The sequence below is a fragment of the Protomyctophum bolini genome (assembly GCF_963924005.1).
Source record: "Protomyctophum bolini genome assembly, chromosome: 7".
Lineage (NCBI taxonomy): Eukaryota > Metazoa > Chordata > Actinopteri > Myctophiformes > Myctophidae > Protomyctophum > Protomyctophum bolini.
Genome location: NC_137868.1, coordinates 17,513,379 through 17,534,517, shown reverse-complemented (window position 1 = coordinate 17,534,517; position 21,139 = coordinate 17,513,379). Strand labels below are relative to the sequence as shown.

The 21,139-nt window shown below is 38.7% G+C and overlaps 1 protein-coding gene across 1 annotated transcript; it reads right to left on the bottom strand.

Annotated features, from left to right (window-relative positions):
- Window positions 1-4,419: 4,419 nt before the first annotated feature.
- On the bottom strand, window positions 4,420-12,760 carry LOC308318593 (cell adhesion molecule CEACAM1-like; the record flags this gene model as incomplete). Its single annotated transcript, XM_080768209.1, has 6 exons — window positions 4,420-4,715; window positions 5,999-6,199; window positions 6,797-6,940; window positions 10,588-10,836; window positions 11,423-11,698; window positions 12,436-12,760. 6 exons carry the CDS (start codon window positions 12,758-12,760, stop codon window positions 4,420-4,422), a joined length of 1,491 nt encoding a protein of 496 aa, XP_080624335.1.
- Window positions 12,761-21,139: the final 8,379 nt, after the last annotated feature.

Below are 21,139 nucleotides of genomic sequence, written 5' to 3'. Positions count from 1 at the left end.
TTCAGCAAACTTCAACAATAAAAACATTTTACTCTGGTGTGTAAAATACAAATCTGTTTTTTTATGTTTAGAATAAAAGTGAAGACTACAATAATAGCTAGCATTCAGGATGGAGAAACCTATATAGGCCATATACTTTTGGGGGTTCACCCCAAAAGTTCACTAAATTGGGCCACTGCACTCTGGCTTAAGATGTTTTAGACAATTATGAGAGGTAAAGAAAGATAACTGGTTACAGCTGGCCATTCATTTAAAATGAATACTTAACATGGACACGGGCCGATACATAATGACTGCCCATCAGTGGTCAATTTAGCTGTAATGTTGGGAATGGGGTTATTTCTTCAACTCTGAACCTTCATGAATCTGAACAAACACCAATGACTCAACATCAGGCTCAACACAGATTGATCTCCATAGGAAAAGGATGGATTTGATGTAAATTTGTTTGTAAAGCTGACAAAGCAATATCAATGTATACGTATTATGGATGATTGTTGATGAAAATAACAAGTGAGAGAAGAAATGGATGTTTGTTGGGTTTTATTCGGTTTATCTACATAAAATATCCACGTGTGCTCAGTAAATACATGCACAATATACTACTATACGGATGAAAAGGAAACGAATCAGACTTAAAGTCAACACAACTGCCGAGAGACAGCGAAATCCAACTTCCACCGTGACGACCCGCCATGGCACTTTGCGCCTCGCCATGGTGTTTGGCCGAATTAACTGCCAGCCCTGGTCTGACATTAGTTCCTGTAACTGAGCCTTTTCTGGGTTACATTCAAATTCAGGAAAGATTGCCTGTTGGGGGTATTCTCCACTGTCCGCCATCTTGAAGACTATACCAAAACAAGGAAGGGTGTAAAGTTCATAACATCATAATGAGAAGATGCCATACGCAATATTGTCTTTACTGTCAATATTCAAATCTATATTATGTTGTGTAAAAAAGAAAAAAAGCATCATTCTATAATTTATAAAAATGCATACTATATTTGCATATAGTATAGGCCTATTATGCTATCAAAATTGATATAGGCCTTTTGCTATTGCCAACAAATGCAAAAATGATATTTACAGTAGTAATTACTTTTGAAAAGAAAAGGTGAACAGATTTAGATTTAAATGTTAAATGTTGTTATATTGATTCTTATTGGCAGTGGTGTATGGTATTTCTTGGTGACAATTTGATATTTCAAGTTTCAACCATGTTTACTTCTTCAGGCAGGTAACAAATACAGGAACAACACCTACGACAAATTAACCAAAAATGAAAAGTATTCATTTGTTTTGAAAGAGTAATAACATTTTTATCCTGAAATCATAGATTATTATTGTTATTATTTTTATTATATAAAAAGCTAACTTTTATTGTGACAATGAATGCACGGTGAATTGCTTTCAAATGTCAACAGAATCATTACTAGATTATTGTTACTTTATGTGCTCAACAGATGAAATGGTTTCCTTTCCTCTTTTGTTAGTTGTTCCAATCTCTTCTTGTTCTTTATATGATGCAATATGAATTACATAGACATGGGCAGAGAGAGAGAGAAATAAGAGTATAATCAATACCATGATATACTAGTAAAACATATACACTGCTAAACAATGTGTATCTTTTACAATCTAGCTTTACAGATCTATAAAGGTGGTGTGTGTGTGTGTGTGTGTGTGTGTGTGTGTGTGTGTGTGTGTGTGTGTGTGCGCGCGCGCATACACATAATTTTTGTTTTGATTGTATTGCTGTATTGTTGTATTGTTCTTTCTGCTTTGGCAATGTAAACGTATGTTTTCTCATGCCAATAAAGCCCTTTGAATTGAATTGTGTGTGTGTGTGTGTGTGTGTGTGTGTGTGTGTGTGTGTGTGTAATTTTCACTACATTATAAATTATATGAATGAAATGTCACTATATAAGCATAGATAGTGAAAGTGAAAAAAGGACTTACGAAATTGTTCTTGCATAAACGTTTGAATCATGGTGTACCTATAAGTAAAAAGCTAGTTTTAACAAGTCATCTGTATCTGATATTTCTTTGTCAAACAGCACTATATTCCACACTCTATGGCAAAGTAGTTAAAATTTCAGTGTAGAAAAGCTTTTTTCTGATGTGTTCACAGTACACTGTAGCTTGTTAAAACACTTTTACACCACACTTTTAAAACACAAAAATAGAAATGCATTCTCAATCATTGTTTCAGTTCTAAATTAACTTTCAGGACCGTGTATGACATAGACATACTCACTCTTGGGGGAAGTCTTGGTGCTTTCTTTTTTCTATCATCTATTCTCGTGTTTTCATACTCCGGATCATCAACTTGTAAGTGTTTGAGGGACAGATGAGAGAGAGAGACAGACACATGAGACAGACAGACAGACAGACAGACAGACAGACAGTAAGACATGCATTGTGCATGCAACAAGTATACCATCAAACATGTGTACAGTCTTGTACAGTAAGAACACTGTGATCTTAGATCATGACAGTTTAAACTAATATTCATGTCCTGATCCAAACATAGTCACATACATGCATGCTGTGCTTTAATGTTGGTTCTGAGTTCTGACCTGGATCAACTTCGATGTATATGTCCGAGGTATTATCAGGAGGTGGTGGTGGTGGTGATACAACGGGTATGGGACTCATTGCATGCCCTGTAGGCTTACTGTACGATGACCTGTGGACCTGTGGTATGGGACCTGTAAACAGGACCAGAGATAGTGTTACTAATATTTACATATATAAGATTATATAATAATTAGGGGTGCACGATTATGAAATTATGACCGATATCCGATTATTTGCAGGGTCATATCTGCCGATACCGATTCTGACCGATTCCGATATTATACACAATGGAAATAAGCCTAGGCCCTAGTATAGGGGCGTGGCCCAAAGCCTATTAATAAAGTATTCAATCAATCAATAGAAAGCCATGATGACCGTGGAAATTCATCATCGTGTCATGTAGGCTACAATAGTCATTGCTGTTTGTTTGCCGAATGCAGGCCAGCTACAGCATGAAAAATGCTTGGAAGTGCCAGTCGACCACCGGCCTACTTGAGAACGATGCAATTTGGGAACCTATAAGACCCGTTATCAACTTTACCCGTTTTAACTATCTGTCTGTGTCCCTTTTGTGCCCATACTGTACAGTATATTGAGTTCTCTGTATCTGTCTGCCTGTGCCCGAAGAGTGCAAACTGACTATACTGTGAAAAGTGTAGTGGTTAAGTAATCAATTTGCAGTTGTGGGGTTGCCATGACTGCACTCCCTGGTGTGGAACGCGTGTGTCGAATATGAAGTCGGTGGGGCAAACGGTTCTCGAGTTACGTGCATTACAACTGTACACACACGTACGCACGCACGCATTTATAGTATAGGATTTGAAAAATGATGCTGGGTGGCAACATCAGTGTGGGTGCTCATATAATTAGTTATTTTATTTCTTTAGCCCTATAATCATACACTGTACTTTCATATATAGGCCTTTTAAAATGGATATGGTTGTTATCCATTTTTAGACCTCTTGGAGGTATTTACAGAAGTTAACAAAATACACCATTACATTAGAGATGTAACCATTTTTGTGTGGAAATGAAAAAAGTTACCATACTGTACCTGGCCGTTCTGTTGGTTGCTCCCCCCTGAACAATAAAGCAAATAATTTAGTTGAACCATTACTCATACTGTAATTATAAAGCCCTGTCTTTTATCAATATAGTTTTGTAAAAGATAGAAATAAAGCCAGATTTTAATCATAAACATTACTGTATATGAACGTGAATGCCGCCACTATAAAGTCACATATACTGTACGATGCTATCTACAGCAAGAAGTCCTAATATACAGTATAACTTCAGTAACCCATGAGGTGATTTTCAATAATTTTGTCAGCTTTAAATGGAATGATAGTTATCTTATTATATTCAAATTCAAATTGCAATTCGACACTTCATGTCATCATCGTATTATGAAACTCACCTTTGGCGGGTCATGCCAAATAATAGAATTAGGCCTCCAAAAACCAGCGCCACCACAACCAATGTGACCGCAACCGCTATTCCTGCAGCTGCCCCTGGACTTAGTGATGGACCAGGGATGGGGTCTTTAGCTGTAAACACACGCCCACGCACACATATCCACACACACACACACGCACGCACGCACGCACGCACGCACACACACACACACACACACACACACACACACACACACACACACACACACATACTCTTTGTAACAATACATCTTCCAGTTATGACACATTCATATTCATCCATCAGGTATTGTGGATCCTGCTTCTTTCACAACTGCAACCAGTCTCTCTTTGTAGCTTTCTGCGGGACAATACTGTTGGTCCCACTGTCATCTATATCAATACACCTACATGCACGTTACATTTACTACATATGCCACTCTGCTTCTTTTCCTGTCCTCAGAATACCTTTTATCGTCAGGGAGTAGACATAGGTGCTTGTGTTATTCGTAATGTCATTGTAGGCTTCACAGGTGTAGTTCCCATTGTGGTCGTAGCTGGCCCTTTCTATGACGTATCCAGCTTCACGCACTCCTGTGTCCAGCCCGTTGAAGAACCAGAAGAAGGTGGCAGGTGGGACGGACATGACAGAGCAGTATAGGAGGATGTGGGAATCTATCACGGGTGCGGCTGGGTCCAACACACGCATGGTGTCAGGCCCGTCTGGAAGAACACAAAACGTTTCATAACAATAACAACAACCACAATGAAAAACAACAACAACCAATTCATGACCTGACGAAGATGTAACTCATCAAAACATTGTCACTTTTTATTTGCACCCTGTTATATTAAAAAGGGCCTAAATCGTCTGAGCTGCTCCAGTGCCTTCTTTTTCGCATTTAACCTATCCTACTTCTTTCTGCCATACACAAGAAAATGGTAAACTTATGGCAGCTAATACTACAATTAGCTGCCATAGGTTTACCATTTTCTTACCGGTTTTTCTTTTATTGATATATACAGTATTGCATAACAATGATGCTATTTTGCGTGGAATACAGTACAGGTAGTGTAACTGTATTCAGTTACTCTATCCAGTAGGATTCTTTCCATTACTTTGGAGATTATGCTGGCTATAGCTATGGGCCTATAATTATCAAGGCTACTAACTTTACCAGCTTTATCTTTAATAAATGGGATAGCAATACTGAAAGCATTGAGTCCGGTAAAACACTGTGGATCAAAGTGTTGCTAGTATCAGACTAGCATTTTGCAGGTGCTCTGCAGTGATCTGATCCATCCCACATGCTTTGTTTACAGACAAATGTTGAGGCTTCACTTCATACACCTCATGTGTTGTTATACCCATATTATCATTGTTCATATCAGAGTCATCCACAAACAAATCACTATTAATACACTATTAATGATCCAGCTTGATTGCAAGCTGGAAAAAAAATACACCCCATCAGAGGTGTGTCTTCCAGAGGTACTTTTCACAGGAAAGGGATTGATAGGTACCTCTAGATGTCAGCCTGGTACAGACGGATAGAATGAGACTGTATGCATAAATGGCCTAGCAACCATAGTATGGCAGTATTAATAATGAGTAGGCCTACTTATACTGAGTTTTGTAAAGCAGTAGGAATAAAATGAACTCCTCATGCAAAATGTATGCATTATGTTCATAATTAAAGGCCTATACATGGGTCAAGGGCGGCGCAGATGAACAATTAACACAAAATAGTGGCAGCATTTCATCCCCCACCAATCTCTGTTACCACAATAAATATAGACGTAAATAGTCTTATTTGGGCCATGCTGAAGAGAAGGTCAAAGTACATATATTTTACCACATTATACACCTGTAGAGTAGATTATTAATACATACTAGCATCTACGGTATGTGATTGATCTTTACTCACAGTTTACAACTAGTGGATAGGAGGCATTCGCAGAGCTGATAGGGTTGGATAGTTGACATAGATACTGCCCAGTGTCACTTCTGTTGACGAGGTTAATAGAGACTGTGCCGTTGTTCGTGAAAAAGGTGACTCTGTCACTGGGTTGGAGAGGCTGACCATCCTTCAGCCATTGTGTGGTGCTGATGTTGCCCGAGGCTGCACAGGTTATGTTGGGGGAGTTTTGTCCCTCTATGAGCGTGCTTGGAGGTCTGATGCTGATGTTGGCTTTACTCACAGGCTCTGCTCATTATGGCACATAGAAAAAAACACATGGGATTTAACAAAGAAATATCACTTAAAGCACATTTAGGGGGTCTGTAACTGTAGCTCTGTAACTGTAGCTCTGTTAGTTCAGCCAGACCTCGCCCTTTAGGGCCTCATCAAACCCTGGATAGCCGCACTACGAGCTTGTAGGTCTGCCATTTTTGAAAAATCGTGGAAATGTGACGAATATATATCTTTCAAAGCGTTTTTAACTCATATCTTAAATTTGTAGAATTGTTCCCAGGTCAAAATGGGTTAAGTCCTACTTCTTAACTGTGCCGTAAGAAGGTCTGTTGTTTCAGCGCGAGGTCGATCTCGCCCTCAGAGAATCTTACTTTTATGTATTTGGCCGCAGACCTCCAGAAGCAAAGATTTGAGTAAAAAATTATCTACATATTGAAAGAATTTAATAAATTATAAAGTATAAAGCATAAAATAATGTTTACAACACAGATGCTTTCCCGGTTTGAATGGGTTATAATATACAGTAAATAGTTACTAAAAAGGGTAATAATTCCTGATGAAGAACAGGACAGCTGTACAACTGGTGCTGATCCTTGTTTATTCACTCACCGTACAATAGCAATGTTGTTGTTCCTGTCATATTTACTGCTGTTGTCATCATGTCAACTCTGTATTCTCCTGAATCATTTGAAGTCAGATTTCTGAGCTCTAGAGACCCAGTAGAGATGCTGAGAGTGATCCGGCCTTTATATTCTGGTGCAATTGTCGTATTTGATGTTCCACTTCCTTCACATATGGTGGTATTTTTAAATGTCCAGGACACGGTTTGAAGTTTCTCGGTGGAGTTGAGTATGGTGGTTAATGTCACGTTACCTCCCACAGCTGCGTGCTCAGTGTCTGCTGGGAGCACCCCTGTACTCAGACCTGAAACTGTAATACATGGTTATAGTGTAATAGGTGAGGGGAAAGAAATCGGCATTACACTTCAAGAATCAAGAAGTACAAATCAGGGTTCATGTTTACACAGTTAGGATGCGGTCACATCACACCAAACTTTATTTCAGCCTGTGCGATGGATTCTGCCAATGCTTTTCAATGGGAACGGAGCATAATTAGCTTTTTGTTTTTGTTTTGAACAAACCACTCACCCACATAGGCAGAATCAAAGAAGACACATGATAATGTATTCACGTGACTGGGATGGTTTACCAGGGTACCGAGCTCAAGGGGCACCACCGAAAATACAATTTTAACCAATAATTTTACGTTAAAAAAATCACATCAAGGTGATTCTGATACCGTAATCATTTTGCACTTTTCCACCAGCAGTAAAACATGCTCCAAGAAATCTCGAACCAGGAAGTACAGTAACATAATTTACTGTAGGACTGTATTATTAGCTTATATTGTCATTGACGGGAATGCACTGGTGCTAACATCATAACATCCAGTTAATGATTTATTCAATGCCTGAACTACTAGAGCTCAAATTAATATTACATTAGTTTTGCAACAAAAAGGAAAGACTACAGTATGACCTTAGTTCAAATTAAATCAAATTTTCATAGTGTTTCAAGTGCATGACATCTTCCATCTTCCATGAAAGGATTAACAGCTATTTTTGCAGGCACATAATGAATTGATTTTATGTTCAAATGTAAACTATTTTCATTATTCATTCAAAGATAACATACGATTATTCTTTATTGATCTCCAGAGGGAACAGCAGCGACAGCATAAATAATGAACACTAGAGAACTAAATCAAAAATAAATAAACTGATTGTGATTGGTTTACTTCTATAAATATATAAATGTATACAGTACATACCACACGCACGCACACGCACACGTCTCACACACACACACACACACACACACACACACACACACACACACACACACACACACACACACACACACACACACGTTTGTGTACAGTACAGTACATGTATACAATACATACATACAGTATTACATACATACATACATATTTAGGTATGCGGTCTAGTCTAACTTGGACTCAGGGGGGTGGACGCCTCTGCCTTGCATAGTCCCCAGTGAATAGGCATGTTGCCCTTCACTGGTAACCCTATTTTGGTATTCTTTTTAAATATATGAAGGTATTGTGGGTTGGGATTTTACCAAAAAGCCCCCCTTTTAAATACATACATACATATACATACATACATCCCAGAAGTTGAAGCAGTTTTTAAGGACCCACTTTTAGGCCAGTGCAACAGAGCATGCTTTTGCCTTTTTTTAAACCCTACCCATTTTAACCAATACATACATACATACATACACAAGGTGTATTTACAGTACCTGTGAGTGTGGACAGAATGATATAAATGGCAGAAATGTCCATGTCTGTCACCTCTGGTCATCAGCGGACATCTGCTTCCATCAGCATAGACCTACAGTAGGACAGATTTACACCGGAACAACTTCCTCTTTACCGTAGGCCGTGTGAACTTTGGTTCAGGTGAATAATTAATGGTGTATGGCTGGAGCTTGGAGAGGTTTTTATGGTCCACTATAAAGCAGCAAGTACACAGAATTTCATCCTGAATGAATAGGATATTTTATGTATTTACAGTATAGTCGTGAGAGATCAAAATGTAACCTCATTGTTCTTGTCTAAAATGTCCCTGTGGCTTTCCTATATAGGAAAAACTAAAAGCGAATTAAGAACCAGAATCACTGAACATAAAAGTAATATCATAACAAAAGAGGAAAAATCCCCCATATAGCCAGACACTTTAACAGTACTGGACATGATATATGTACCCTGAGGTTTCAAGCCTTGTAATTCAAGGCATAGAATATATTAACCCCTTAAAGAGAGGTGGGGACAGAGACCGGTTATTATTGCAACGTGAAGCATTTTGGATCCATTTCTTAAACACTGTATTTCCTAAAGGTCTAAATGAAGAATTGGTGTTAAACAGTTTTCTATGATTATACTTTTTGTAATGTGGATTCTGTGAGTTGAAATGAGACAATAATTATTTCTTATAATAATACAGTATGTTCACTACTACGTATGTGTGCCTTTTTAATAATGAGACACGGCTGTATAGTCCCTTTTAATTGAACAGAAATTATATATAACCATGTCATTTCCGTTGCTATGCAAATTCTGACACTGCGTGCCGAAACACGTTTGTCTGGTTTGACTGCTGCTGCGGATCATCATCATTATTAAACAAGACTCTTACTAGGACTGAGAGTGCAGATTTTATTCTCTTTCTATATGTTCTCTTTGAATCTGCACCCAGCACACGCCTGAACCTTTAAAAGACTGTTTGAGTTGAGCGAGCCTTTTCCCTTGTGGTGCTCTCTCTGACCATGCTTACTGCAAAGTCTTTGGTTCAATTCCTGCCAGAGTCATGACTTAATTGTGTCTCTCGACACTTCCGTCTAAAGAAAATAAAGCATCCCAATGATACTAATTAAAGGTCTGTTCCATTTAATGTCTTTCCAGTGAGAAAACTTACACAATCAAGTCAAATGTATTCAGTATACATTTCATACAACTTAGTTAAGTGTCCTGTGTAGACATATTGTCCGTCAAAAATAAAACAAAACAAAGACAGGCAATGATTAAACAAAACATACACGTTATTATATAAAACAAAATAAGACAAGAAATTCAGAATGTAATTGAAGTAGAGCGTTCCAGAGGCCCATGATGACTGAAGGCATGATAACCTGATCTAGAGTTGATTCTAGGTGTAATCCTTTAGCTGATGATCTGTTCATTCATTCAGTGAGCATGTCAATAATGTAGGAAGGAGCAAAGCTATTCATAGATTTAATCAAAAACAATAATATATTGTGTAGATATTGTGTGTGTGTGTGTGTGTGTGTGTGTGTGTGTGTGTGTGTGTGTGTGTGTGTGTGTGTGTGTGTGTGTGTGTGTGTGTGTGTGTGTGTGTGTGTGTGTGTGTCTGTGTGTGTGTGTGTGTGTGTGTGTGTGTGTGTGTGTGTGTGTGTGTGTGTGTGTGTTCAATGGGTACGGTACGGGAACAGGAAGTAGATCAAGCCTGGTGATTAAACTCACCAAGTTGTGTGTTTCTAACAATAATGATTGATTGCCCAGCATCTACACATGCAGCAGTCTGCTTACTGTCAGTGCATTGATCACCAGTACTGCAAAAGACCAGCAGGGGGAATCACAGGATGCTTCATGGGAAGGGAGAACAGAATAATTTGAATTAATAATAATAATACCATAGTAGTAATAATAATAATAATAATTAGTTACAAAAAGAAGAAGATGAATTTAGTACCATCCCTTCAAATGTAACATCATGTAACAATGCAGAAGTAGGCCTATAAAGCGGTTTCAATTATAAAGTAAAGGGTTTATGTATTTTAATATATAAGTTGAATCACCTGTCAGACTCATGACTGTGGAGTTTCCCAGCTTGGTGACGTGGTTCCTGGCTGTGCAGGTATAGTTTCCAGTGTTTTCTTCTTCCATTCTCTCTATGACATACAAGGATCTATTAACGTGGGTCTCGTTTCCATTGAACATCCAGCTGAAGGTGGCAGCTGGGACAGAGTCTGCTCTGCAGTGCAGGGTTACTCTCTGGCCAGGTGGCGGTGCTCTCGGCCCAATAATTGACAGGTTGTGTGGTCCAACTGCACACAGCAAAGAGGAACTTGTTTAATAGGAGGTGTTGGCATGAGAGTCCTTCCTTATCACGATTGAACTTTCAATTGTTTACTGCCATGTCAACATGATTGAGTGGGAAATAATTTGGTGAACTCACATTAAACTAAACAGAGATACCTCAGTACATAAACACACAATACAACACATTAGGTGTTAAGGATACTATTCATATTATTGCACTTATTGTCACTTGAGTAGTCTATTCCACTATTTAATTTCAAGCTGTAGCTGTGTGGATTTAGAAGCAAAGATGACATGACCAAAATGACCAAAACGTTTTATTTACTCCACATTTAGAATAATAAGCCTAAAAAAGCATTTTCATTTAAGACTCCACTATGACCTTAGTGCTGTGTGTGTGTGTGTGTGTGTGTGTGTGTGTGTGTGTGTGTGTGTGTGTGTGTGTGTGTGTGTGTGTGTGTGTGTGTGTGTGTGTGTGTGTGTGTGTGTGTGTGTGTGTGTGTGTGTGTGTGTGTGTGTGTGTGTGTGTGTGTGTGTGTGTGTGTGTGTGTGTGTGTGTGTTCCGTTTCCCAGCAGGGCTCATATACTCACAGTTGACTGTGAGGTTATGGCCTGCAGTCATGGTGCTGACTGGGTTGCTGACTCGACACTGATAGTAGCCGTGGTTGGCACCGTGGACAGGGTTCATGTAGACTGTCCGTTTGTCCATGGAGAAGGTGAGTGTGTCAGTGGGCTGTAGAGGCTGGCCATCCTTCAGCCACTCTCTGGTGCTGACAGAGCCAGTGGCATCACAAGTTAGGTTGGTGGAGCTCCTGTCTTCTATGAGGGTGGCTGCAGGGCTGGTGATTGAGACACGTGATATCATAGCTGGAAGGAGATGCGCACTTAGTTTGACAACAACACAACATGATTCCAAATAAAAATATCTTATTGTAATTTATCTGCTGTTGGGAAGAAACCACCAAACTAAAAAATATTAATTTTTCAAGAAATTAAAATTATATGTTTTCAGGAAATTAAGAAAACTTTATATTTTTAAAACAATGCAATACTGCCTCATCAAAGTTGGTATTGTGACTTTGTATATTGTCAATTACTTGCATGAGAGAGGTGATGGAGTTAGCTAACTTTGGCAGGCAGTTTGAGGGTCGAATGGAGTTAAGATTTTGGTTTTGTCTGAAGCAAGGTGGTTTCCTCCCGACAGCTACGACATATGGTTTTAATTACATTGAAAGAGATCTTAATATCAAAGGGATATATAATAAACAAACACATTGTTTTAAAAAATAATAAAATCCATTAACATTCTTCTCCTTCTCCATTCTTCTCTATCTATCAATCTCTAATGACAAAACAAACAAAGATGGCAATAAATAAAGGGTGTAAAAACTTACTTTAAAAGAAGTGACACAGGTTTTTGTTTGTTTTTTTAGGTTGGACAGACCCACAGACAGACTTTCAAACACTTTCAAATATTTAAAAAAAATTGAAGATCTACAGGTTCATGACACGTCGCACTCTGAGTTCATAGGTATTTTTGATACGAACTTGTGAAAAAACTTGAAACATAAAAATAAATCGACAATTTACTGTAGCAGACCCACCATAGAACACATTGAGAGTGATAGTTCCCTGTAAGATCTGCGCTGCACCGTCTGGTATGATGTGGACACTGTACTGTCCACTGTCCCTCGCCACCAGGTTCCTGAGCTCCAAAGAGCCAGTGGTTCGGTGCAGCGTGATCCTGCTGACGTAGCCGGCTCCCGTTTCGTTGACACTGGTGGATTTAATGATGTTCACACCTGTGAAGTTCCAGCTGACGGAGAGGAAGGGCTTTGCTGGAGGGCTGAGGGTGGTGGTGAACATCACCGTGCTTCCCACAGCCCCACTCAGAGGTCCCACCGGTAGGATGCTCTGACCCACACACATACCTAAAGAGAGGAACGAGAGCAAAGATAGTTTTGGACTTGTTTTAACGTTTGTTGGCTGGTGAACAGCACTATGGTTGAATCTTGACCATCAGGTCAAAAGTTGTTTTAGATCATGATCATCCTGAGTCTATAGGTGAGAAATGACCTTTGACACAATCTAAATGTCTCAATAGAAGAGCTAGAGACAACATACAACCACCCCAATTGTATATGTTTCATTGTATTAAAATACTATATCATACAGATTGGACAAAATTACATTTTATTCATAAAAACATTGTGAGGCATTAACCGCTTTCAACCTGGGCTCCTTAGTTTGGCCGTTATTATTTTGATGAAAGAAAAAACCAAACAAACAAAGAAACAAAAACATATTCATAATTGTCCTGAGACTAATTAATATCAATTATAATAACTCTGTACTGTTATACTAATGAAAGCACATAATTATATTTGAGCAGAAGTAACTTGAAGTATTCCAAGGAATGACATTAGATGTTGTCTTCATACAATAAAAAAATAAAGAATGTGGGGGGAAATAGTCCATTGACACCCTATTAAATGAATTATTTATATTCAAAAGAATTAGTAATACAATAAGCATACCTGACAAAATAAGAATTATAGCTGTTTTAATCATCTTGCAGTCTGGTAGTGATGCTTGGCGAGGTTGCTCGTGCTCTCTTGTGGACTTTTCAGGGATGAAAGATGACTTGCGGGTGACCCCTGTTCTTTTATTGTCCAAATCTTCCAGTGGAAGCCCAGGTCCAGCCCCTCTTCTCAATACTGAGGAGCCCAAACAATGTTTACGATACTACTATGTACATATACTGAAATGCCCGTGGGTTTATCTACCACCAGAGAGTTGTTGAGGTTCAGGTTGAGGAACTCTGCTGGGATAATTGGTTCTGTAAAAATGCCCTGGGATCAAAGGAGGAGTCATTTTTATTTAGAAGATGCAGACTGGTTGAAAGGGACAAATTCTCACTCACTTAAAGGCATGTAAACATGAACATAAATTCTTGACTCATAAATCCACATCCCTATGATAACCGAAAGTAAGAAATATATATATACATATAATTAAAGAATGAAACCATAGACATTGTGACAATCAGCCCAATATGCAACTACAGTCTAGGGTTTGAGGATGCTTTCTCCTCATTTCAGCACTCCACATGAATGATTATTGACCATTAAATGCAGGAAGGCCTGCACCTCTGTTTACATTTCAAGCTTGAATTTGAACAGTAACAGTATAATCAAGTGTATCTCGCAATAATTGCACTGGCAGAATATCCTTACATTTATATATAGTCAACATCACAAGAAAATATTAGTGTGATAAACTCCCACACACTGTACAATAAATAGTGGGGTTGTGTCCTTGTGCCTTACAAGGTCATTGTGCGTCATGTTTATGAGCTCTTAAGTGGGTGTGTATTGGGAAGAGGCAGTCACCCATAGCATTCCAAGAGCTGGATCAAAGCCATTACAGGTCAAGGTATGAGCAGGTTGGAGACACACTGCCTCTGCCAGACAGATCCTCAGAAACAGATGACTCATTTTAATATGTCTGAGTATCAAGACTTTGCTTTAAACATTACTACATACATCTGATGAATGCAAAGATACTGAAAAGAATATAATAAGTGAACATTTGCTATATATGTTTTTAATATATACTGTAGTTCTTTCTTTAAAATAAGCCTTTATCACTGTATGTATCATCATAGTATATACAGTAAACACACATACCTTTAGGAATGCTGTGATCTGATGACTCACTATAGGCCAAATACAATGTGGCATTGTTTAACACTGTGTTGCATTGGCCAACCATGACTCCATCCATGTGTTTGAACGTATAGGAGATTCAATTTAAGTCGCTATGTGTGTGTCTAACCAATAAAGGTAGAGTGATTCATATCCTGAGGCCACTAGAAACAATGTCCTATTCAAAGACAAAGATCAAACAATTTATGTTTGTCTGCTTAGTCCCTGCCCTGATATAACATGAGTCCATAATCGGTGCAGACATTAACAGAGTACTGTAATTGAGTGCTTTATTCTAGTAGAAACCAAGGCTAAGTGATTTGTCAAAAGTATGTTTTTATTTAAAGTTTTAATCACAATATGGAAACAATACAATACAAATATCAAGTGCAATATATACTGTAGATATATTTGGATAGGTACTCAGTACAGTATATTCTTAGACATATAGGAACTTTATTACACAACTCAAAATATAGCCAGGTCTTTAAACATTACCAACATAAACTAAACTATTGTCGCACACACGCACGCGCACACACACACACACACACACACACGCACGCACGCACGCACGCACGCACGCACGCACGCACGCACGCGCACGCACGCACGCACGCACACACACACACACACACACACACACACACACACACACACACACTAATATCAAGGTACACATACTGGAATTACCGCTTTTCTTTTTTCTTAGCTGTTCTCAGATAAAGCACAAATTATTGAAAATCCCTTTGAAAATTAATTATGTCATTAAATAAAATATACATTCTATTTCATTTATTTCTATTTATAATTTGGTTAGTGATCAGGCCATTCTCTTTTGACATTCATTCTTTTGCCTGGCTTCATTATTTAAGGGAATATAAAGGGCAAATACTCATTGATAACTGATTGTGAATCCTAGTTAAAGGTACAGTAACTATGGTTAAAAAGGGATGTCTTTTTTCTTTCTTTCTTTTAACAATTTTGATCCAGAAACCTTTGGACGTGTTACATTTTCCTGTAAGTGGAAAATAATAGATTTAATTATTAGAATAAAGATGGTGAATTTAAATTCACCATCTTTATTCTAATAGTCATTAGAATAGTCAATGACTTAGAATAATATTAGAATAATAATCATTAGTTGCAAGCCAATCAAATTTGATTGGCTTGATCCTACAACTAATGATGCATTCATGCAGCCTAGTGTGTGGTGAGAGTGGTGGTAAGAAGTGACTGATGAGGACCAGCTGGTCCAATGCTGACTGAGTGGTGGCTGAGTGTGAATGGCTAACTTTTAGGAGGAACCAGGCTGGTGATTGGTTCCTGTCATGGGCTCAACTATAAAGCTGGGCTTTAAAGATGGGCTCAAAACACCAGCTGTACAACCATTCTGTACTGCTTTCAGATTTGCCATGGGTTTAAGACCCAGACACAGCCTGCATGAATTGTACCAGCATGACAATTCAATGCCCTGCAAGCAGACATGAACATTTTTGTTGGAGTGCCACAGTAGAGGAATTGAAACCGCCACAGTGGTGGGGAAGAAATCTGTACTCTTTTGCAGTGTACTCTCTCAGTACTTGATTCTTGATTCTTACCTTAATTCACCAGGAGCTTTTTTCTCTGCCTCCTCATGACGATGCAACCAATTGTTCCAAACAGAACAATCACAGCTATGAAACATCCAGCCGTTATGCCAACATATTTCACAATGACATCAGAGTAGTCATGATCTGAGAGACACAAAATGACAAATGGGGGCAAATTTTGTCTTTAAATGTTTCCATGCACCAAGCACTCTTCCTACAATCGCCTCCAAATATGCCAAAAGAAACAAGATTCACGGGTCCTGCCTTTGTATAGGGATTTTTACATTTAATTTAATTGCAATTAATTGCAGCTACCTTTTATTTACTGTTTGTTGGTCACGTGGTCTGGCTGTCATTTGCACCGCTTTTGTCCCAAACTATCTTCTTTGCCCCTGACTGGATTAGCGTTGGATTTTCTGTGCACCTTTATGAACCCAAGAAAGAGAATCTAGCTACTGATTTTGGTGAACCCATGGCCGTTCCTCTAGCGTCACCATTAGGTCAGGTTTCCACTTGCACACATTTTAAGCCCAAATACAATAATTTTGTGGCAGTTTCGTGCCACTGACACTGAATTGACCTCTGAATTATTGTTTATGTTGCAGAGAAAGACATTAATGGACTTTATTTATATATTATTTGATGCTTCAATTTGATAATTTGTTGATTCCATTGTATTGGAGCAACTATCAGCTGTGGGGTGTGGGGAACATACCAACAGTATGAGGGTTTGTTTAGAGTACTCTGATTTATCATTGTGTGTATATTCTGTAGATAATGGGTTGAATATTATGTAACACTTTAATGTGTACGTGAAATGTGATGTCTCTGGACAGTGAAAAGTAACTGGGGTAATTGTGGAATGAATTTAGGGTTGGTATGGTCCGTGGGAGGGGCTTAGCCTATATAAGTAGGGAGACTTCCCAACGCCGATCAGTCAAAGCAGGACTGCAGAGGTGTGAGGACCTAGGGCCAATCTGCCTAGTTGCTGTGTAAATACCTTCTTCAATTTTGAAGAAGGTGTCTGTCTGACAGTTTTCTCCAGTTTTTGGCTGTTCTTCCTACACGTGCCTTTTATTTTTGGCAAACACTACCCACACTATAGGGCAAAGTGTGACAAATATATATAATATATCAAAACTACTGACTTCAATGACATGGAATTTGCTGTGGACCTTATAGTAGGGCAATGTTAAAAGGAAGTGCAAGATGCTGCGCTCATGATTTGCGGCCAGACTAACATCTGCTGATGTTAGTCCATTGTGTTTTATCAAGTCCAGAGAGTCAACACATCCATCTACCGGGTGATTGTATCCATATGCTTTATGGATACCATTTATATACCAGCAGGACTTGGCACCTGCCAACAGTGCCAACACTAGTATGTGCTGATTACTGTGCTTGATTGGCGAGCCAACTCACCTTACCTGAACCCAGTAGAGAATCCATATGGATATGGACCCCATGGAAGCAAGTCCATGGGGTATAAATGATAAATAAATTGTGGCTCAACAGTAACAGTACTGTGTTAGCTAGCTGTGGGGAGGGATATGTTGTAGGGAAGTAGGCAGATTAATATTACCCTTTCTGATTTACAGTATGTCAGGTTGTGTTCCCACATTATATATTGACTGACATGGTTGACAACAGGATGGAAATTCACGCAAGGGCTCACTGGAAACTTTTGAAAAGTGACTACTCCAATGTGTGGGTATGAGACCTATGTCAGATTACTTTCTGTTTACAGTCATCAGAAAAATGTAAATGTTTGGCTGACATAGCTCACAGTGGGGAAAATAGATAATAGATAGCTAGGCAAGGAACATTTATTTGTATGGCAAATTTCAACAAGGCTTTACATAAAACATTAGGCGTTAAGAAATAAGAAATGCAGAGAGCAGATGTATAACAATAATAATAATAATAATAGGCAGCGGAAAACAGAAAAACGTGTAGCTTTTATTTACAAGAACTAGAAGTAAATTTCAGATTTCTGTGTTTTTTTGTTCCAGATACTGTATGTGGTGCAAAACAACTGAACGCTACATCTCCATGTTTAATTCAGATTCTGGGAACATAACTCAGACAACCTGAATTGTCTGGATGGTTCATGATATAGCAGACAAGATGCAAAGTGTATTCTGTTCCTGGACCATTCAATGCTTTATAAACACATTTTGAACTGACAGGTAGCCAGTGTAACAATCTAAGAAATGAAGTGATATAGCCCACCTTCTTGGTGTTAAACACTCGAGCAGCAGCGTTCTGAATCGACTGTAGTCTCCTAATTGATACTGAAGATGAATGCATAGAAAAATATTCTTCCCTTTCTTCATTGATGATTTTTTGTTAATGTACAGTAGCTGTACGTGATTCAGGTCTGAGTCCATGACTACACCAATATTTCAATTATTCCATACACAAGACAGAAACATCTTATTATTACTAATGCTTTGCAAAGAAACACAAATAAAAACATTTCTTTCTTTCTTTCTTTCTTTCTTTCTTTCTTTCTTTCTTGTCGATTAAAGCCTTTGAACAGGAAGTGCAAACATGCAGAAGTGTGATGCAGATCTGTTAGCCTACAGTGAATCATATCAACATCTCTTAGCAACCAGTCCATCCTCTTTGGGTCAAACAAAGTTTGACCCGATGGACAAGATTAAATTTATCCCCTGAGAAAGCAGGCTGGCTCTATTAGCTCAATGGTAAATATGTCTGCAGGAAACAGGGTTCAAATCTGGGGTAGAAGAGGAAAGTTACAATCTGTATAATAATTATAAGAATTGCTATCATCACTCAGAAAGCACATTCTAGTAATGAATGAAGACATAAACAAAATATATATATATTTTTTTATGATACTATATTATATTACGTCTGACCGTCATGTTATATCCATCCTCCTGAGAGCTGATAGGGTTACTGACATTGCACAAGTATTTTCCGTTGTCTGTTTCATTCACAGCACTGAAAGACAACACTTTGTTATTGTCTTGAAGAGTGATGCCATCCTTCATCCAGACTCTGGTAGAGATTGATCCTTTAGCATCACATGTTAATGTGAATTGCCATCCCTCAACTGGTTGGTCTGGTGATGGTGTGATAACTGCACCAGATATCTTCTCTGTTAAAGAAACACAAATATTTTAGATACAGTATTTTACCACGCCATTCAACTCCATTCCAACATTGCATATGATATTTGTTTGAATGTTTTGGTAAATAATATGAATTTACTGGTCATTCAGTAGGACTCGGAGTCGGCAATTCATAGTATGGAAATAATATTGTGATTACTATCTTAATCCATGTTTGGTAAATCAACAACAAAAGTGTTGCACAGATACTTTAGCATAAAGCATGGCTTGGGTATCACTGTAAATATTCTATTGAAGTATTTTTTTGCAGTGTCTTTGATCGAATACTGACAGAGATTTGGAACCTATTTTATTCAGATTCAAACACTGAATAACTGAAATAGAGTCACCACGAAAGCCTTCAATTATCACAAACAACAAAAGCAACATCCCAAACAGTAGTTAGCCTCATATATCTCAATCTACTGTCCCTTTGTCTTGTAGATGCCTAAATAGCAGTTTCATATTTGTCTAATGCACATTCTTTCCACTTACCCAGAACAGTGACAACTGAGGCCTCAGACATGTGATATCTCAGAGTCTTGCTATTAAAGGCCTGACAGCTGTAGTTACCACTCTGACCAATATTTAAGTTCATTGTTAGTTCTGGTCCAGTATAAGGAATATTGAGCATATTTCCATTCAGAAACCAGTAAAACAGGGCAGCAGGCATGGAGTCAGCTGAGCAGGTCAGATTGAGGGTTGACCCATCTTCATAGTAGTCTTTAGAAGGGGAAACCTTCATTGTAGTGTAGTCTGGGCCAACTGTAGATTATTTGCATAACACACACAAGCAAAAGAAACGCCAGCCACCAGTACTATTAGACAACCAACTGAAGCTGAAGAAGAGCAAGTATTTAGTATTCATATTTAAAAATTGAAACCTTGTTAAGTTGTTATACATTAACACAACCTGCCAGACAAAGACAGAACCAAAAGACAACTAGAAAACTGAGCTCTTTGCAGTGCAGGTCTCCACCGGGCCAGGTTGCCTATCCAGGGCATGCAAATTTGTGCTACACGATATATCTTTATCGTATCATGATCTTGATATGAACATGGGCGATATCAGTATCGTGAAAGGGATATAAGGCCATAAGGGATCTCAAACTCAAAACAAGGAATAACAGGGACGCTGCGTTTCTCTGCATGTTGCGTTGTTGTTGACGGCCCTATGGCCTATGACAGGGTTTGTGTGTGTGACTGTGTGCCTTACTAAGTGCATGCGTGCGTGTGCACACACGCATGTTCCTACCTGCTTCATAGACCTTGACTTGCACTCACCTTTCATTGAAAATGAATTTCCTATACTGCCTAAAGACTTCTGTATGAAAAGCTTGACTAATTATGTCCATTCGTCATTACCGGAGATTAGCTGCTCACTGACTCACTGACTGACTGACTGACTGACTGAAAAACATACTCCCTGACCTTTGGTCGTCCAGCCTTTGGCTGCCCCGGCCTGGCGGAGACAATAACAAAGCAACTGTTCAGCAAAGAGCACTAAAAAGCAGTGTGAGACATACAGGAAGTTGTCTCCTTCAAAATATGTTACAGCTAATTAATCAAGATAGGAAGTTAAAAGTCACTCACAATTGATGTTGAGCTTTACTGGTTCACTGGGATCACTACTGATGGGATTGAATACATGACACTTGAATGGTCCCTTGTCATAGCGGGTCACATTGACTATGGTGAGAGTGGAGCCTCCAAACTGAACTCCCTCACTGGCTGTGACCTCAGAGCTGCCATTGTACCACAGGTAAGAGAGGGATGAACCAGAGGATACAGAGCAGGTGAGGACTGCTGTGTCATTGAACTCCACATAGTCTGTAGTGTTGGGAGTTATGTTTGCATTGGAGACTGGAG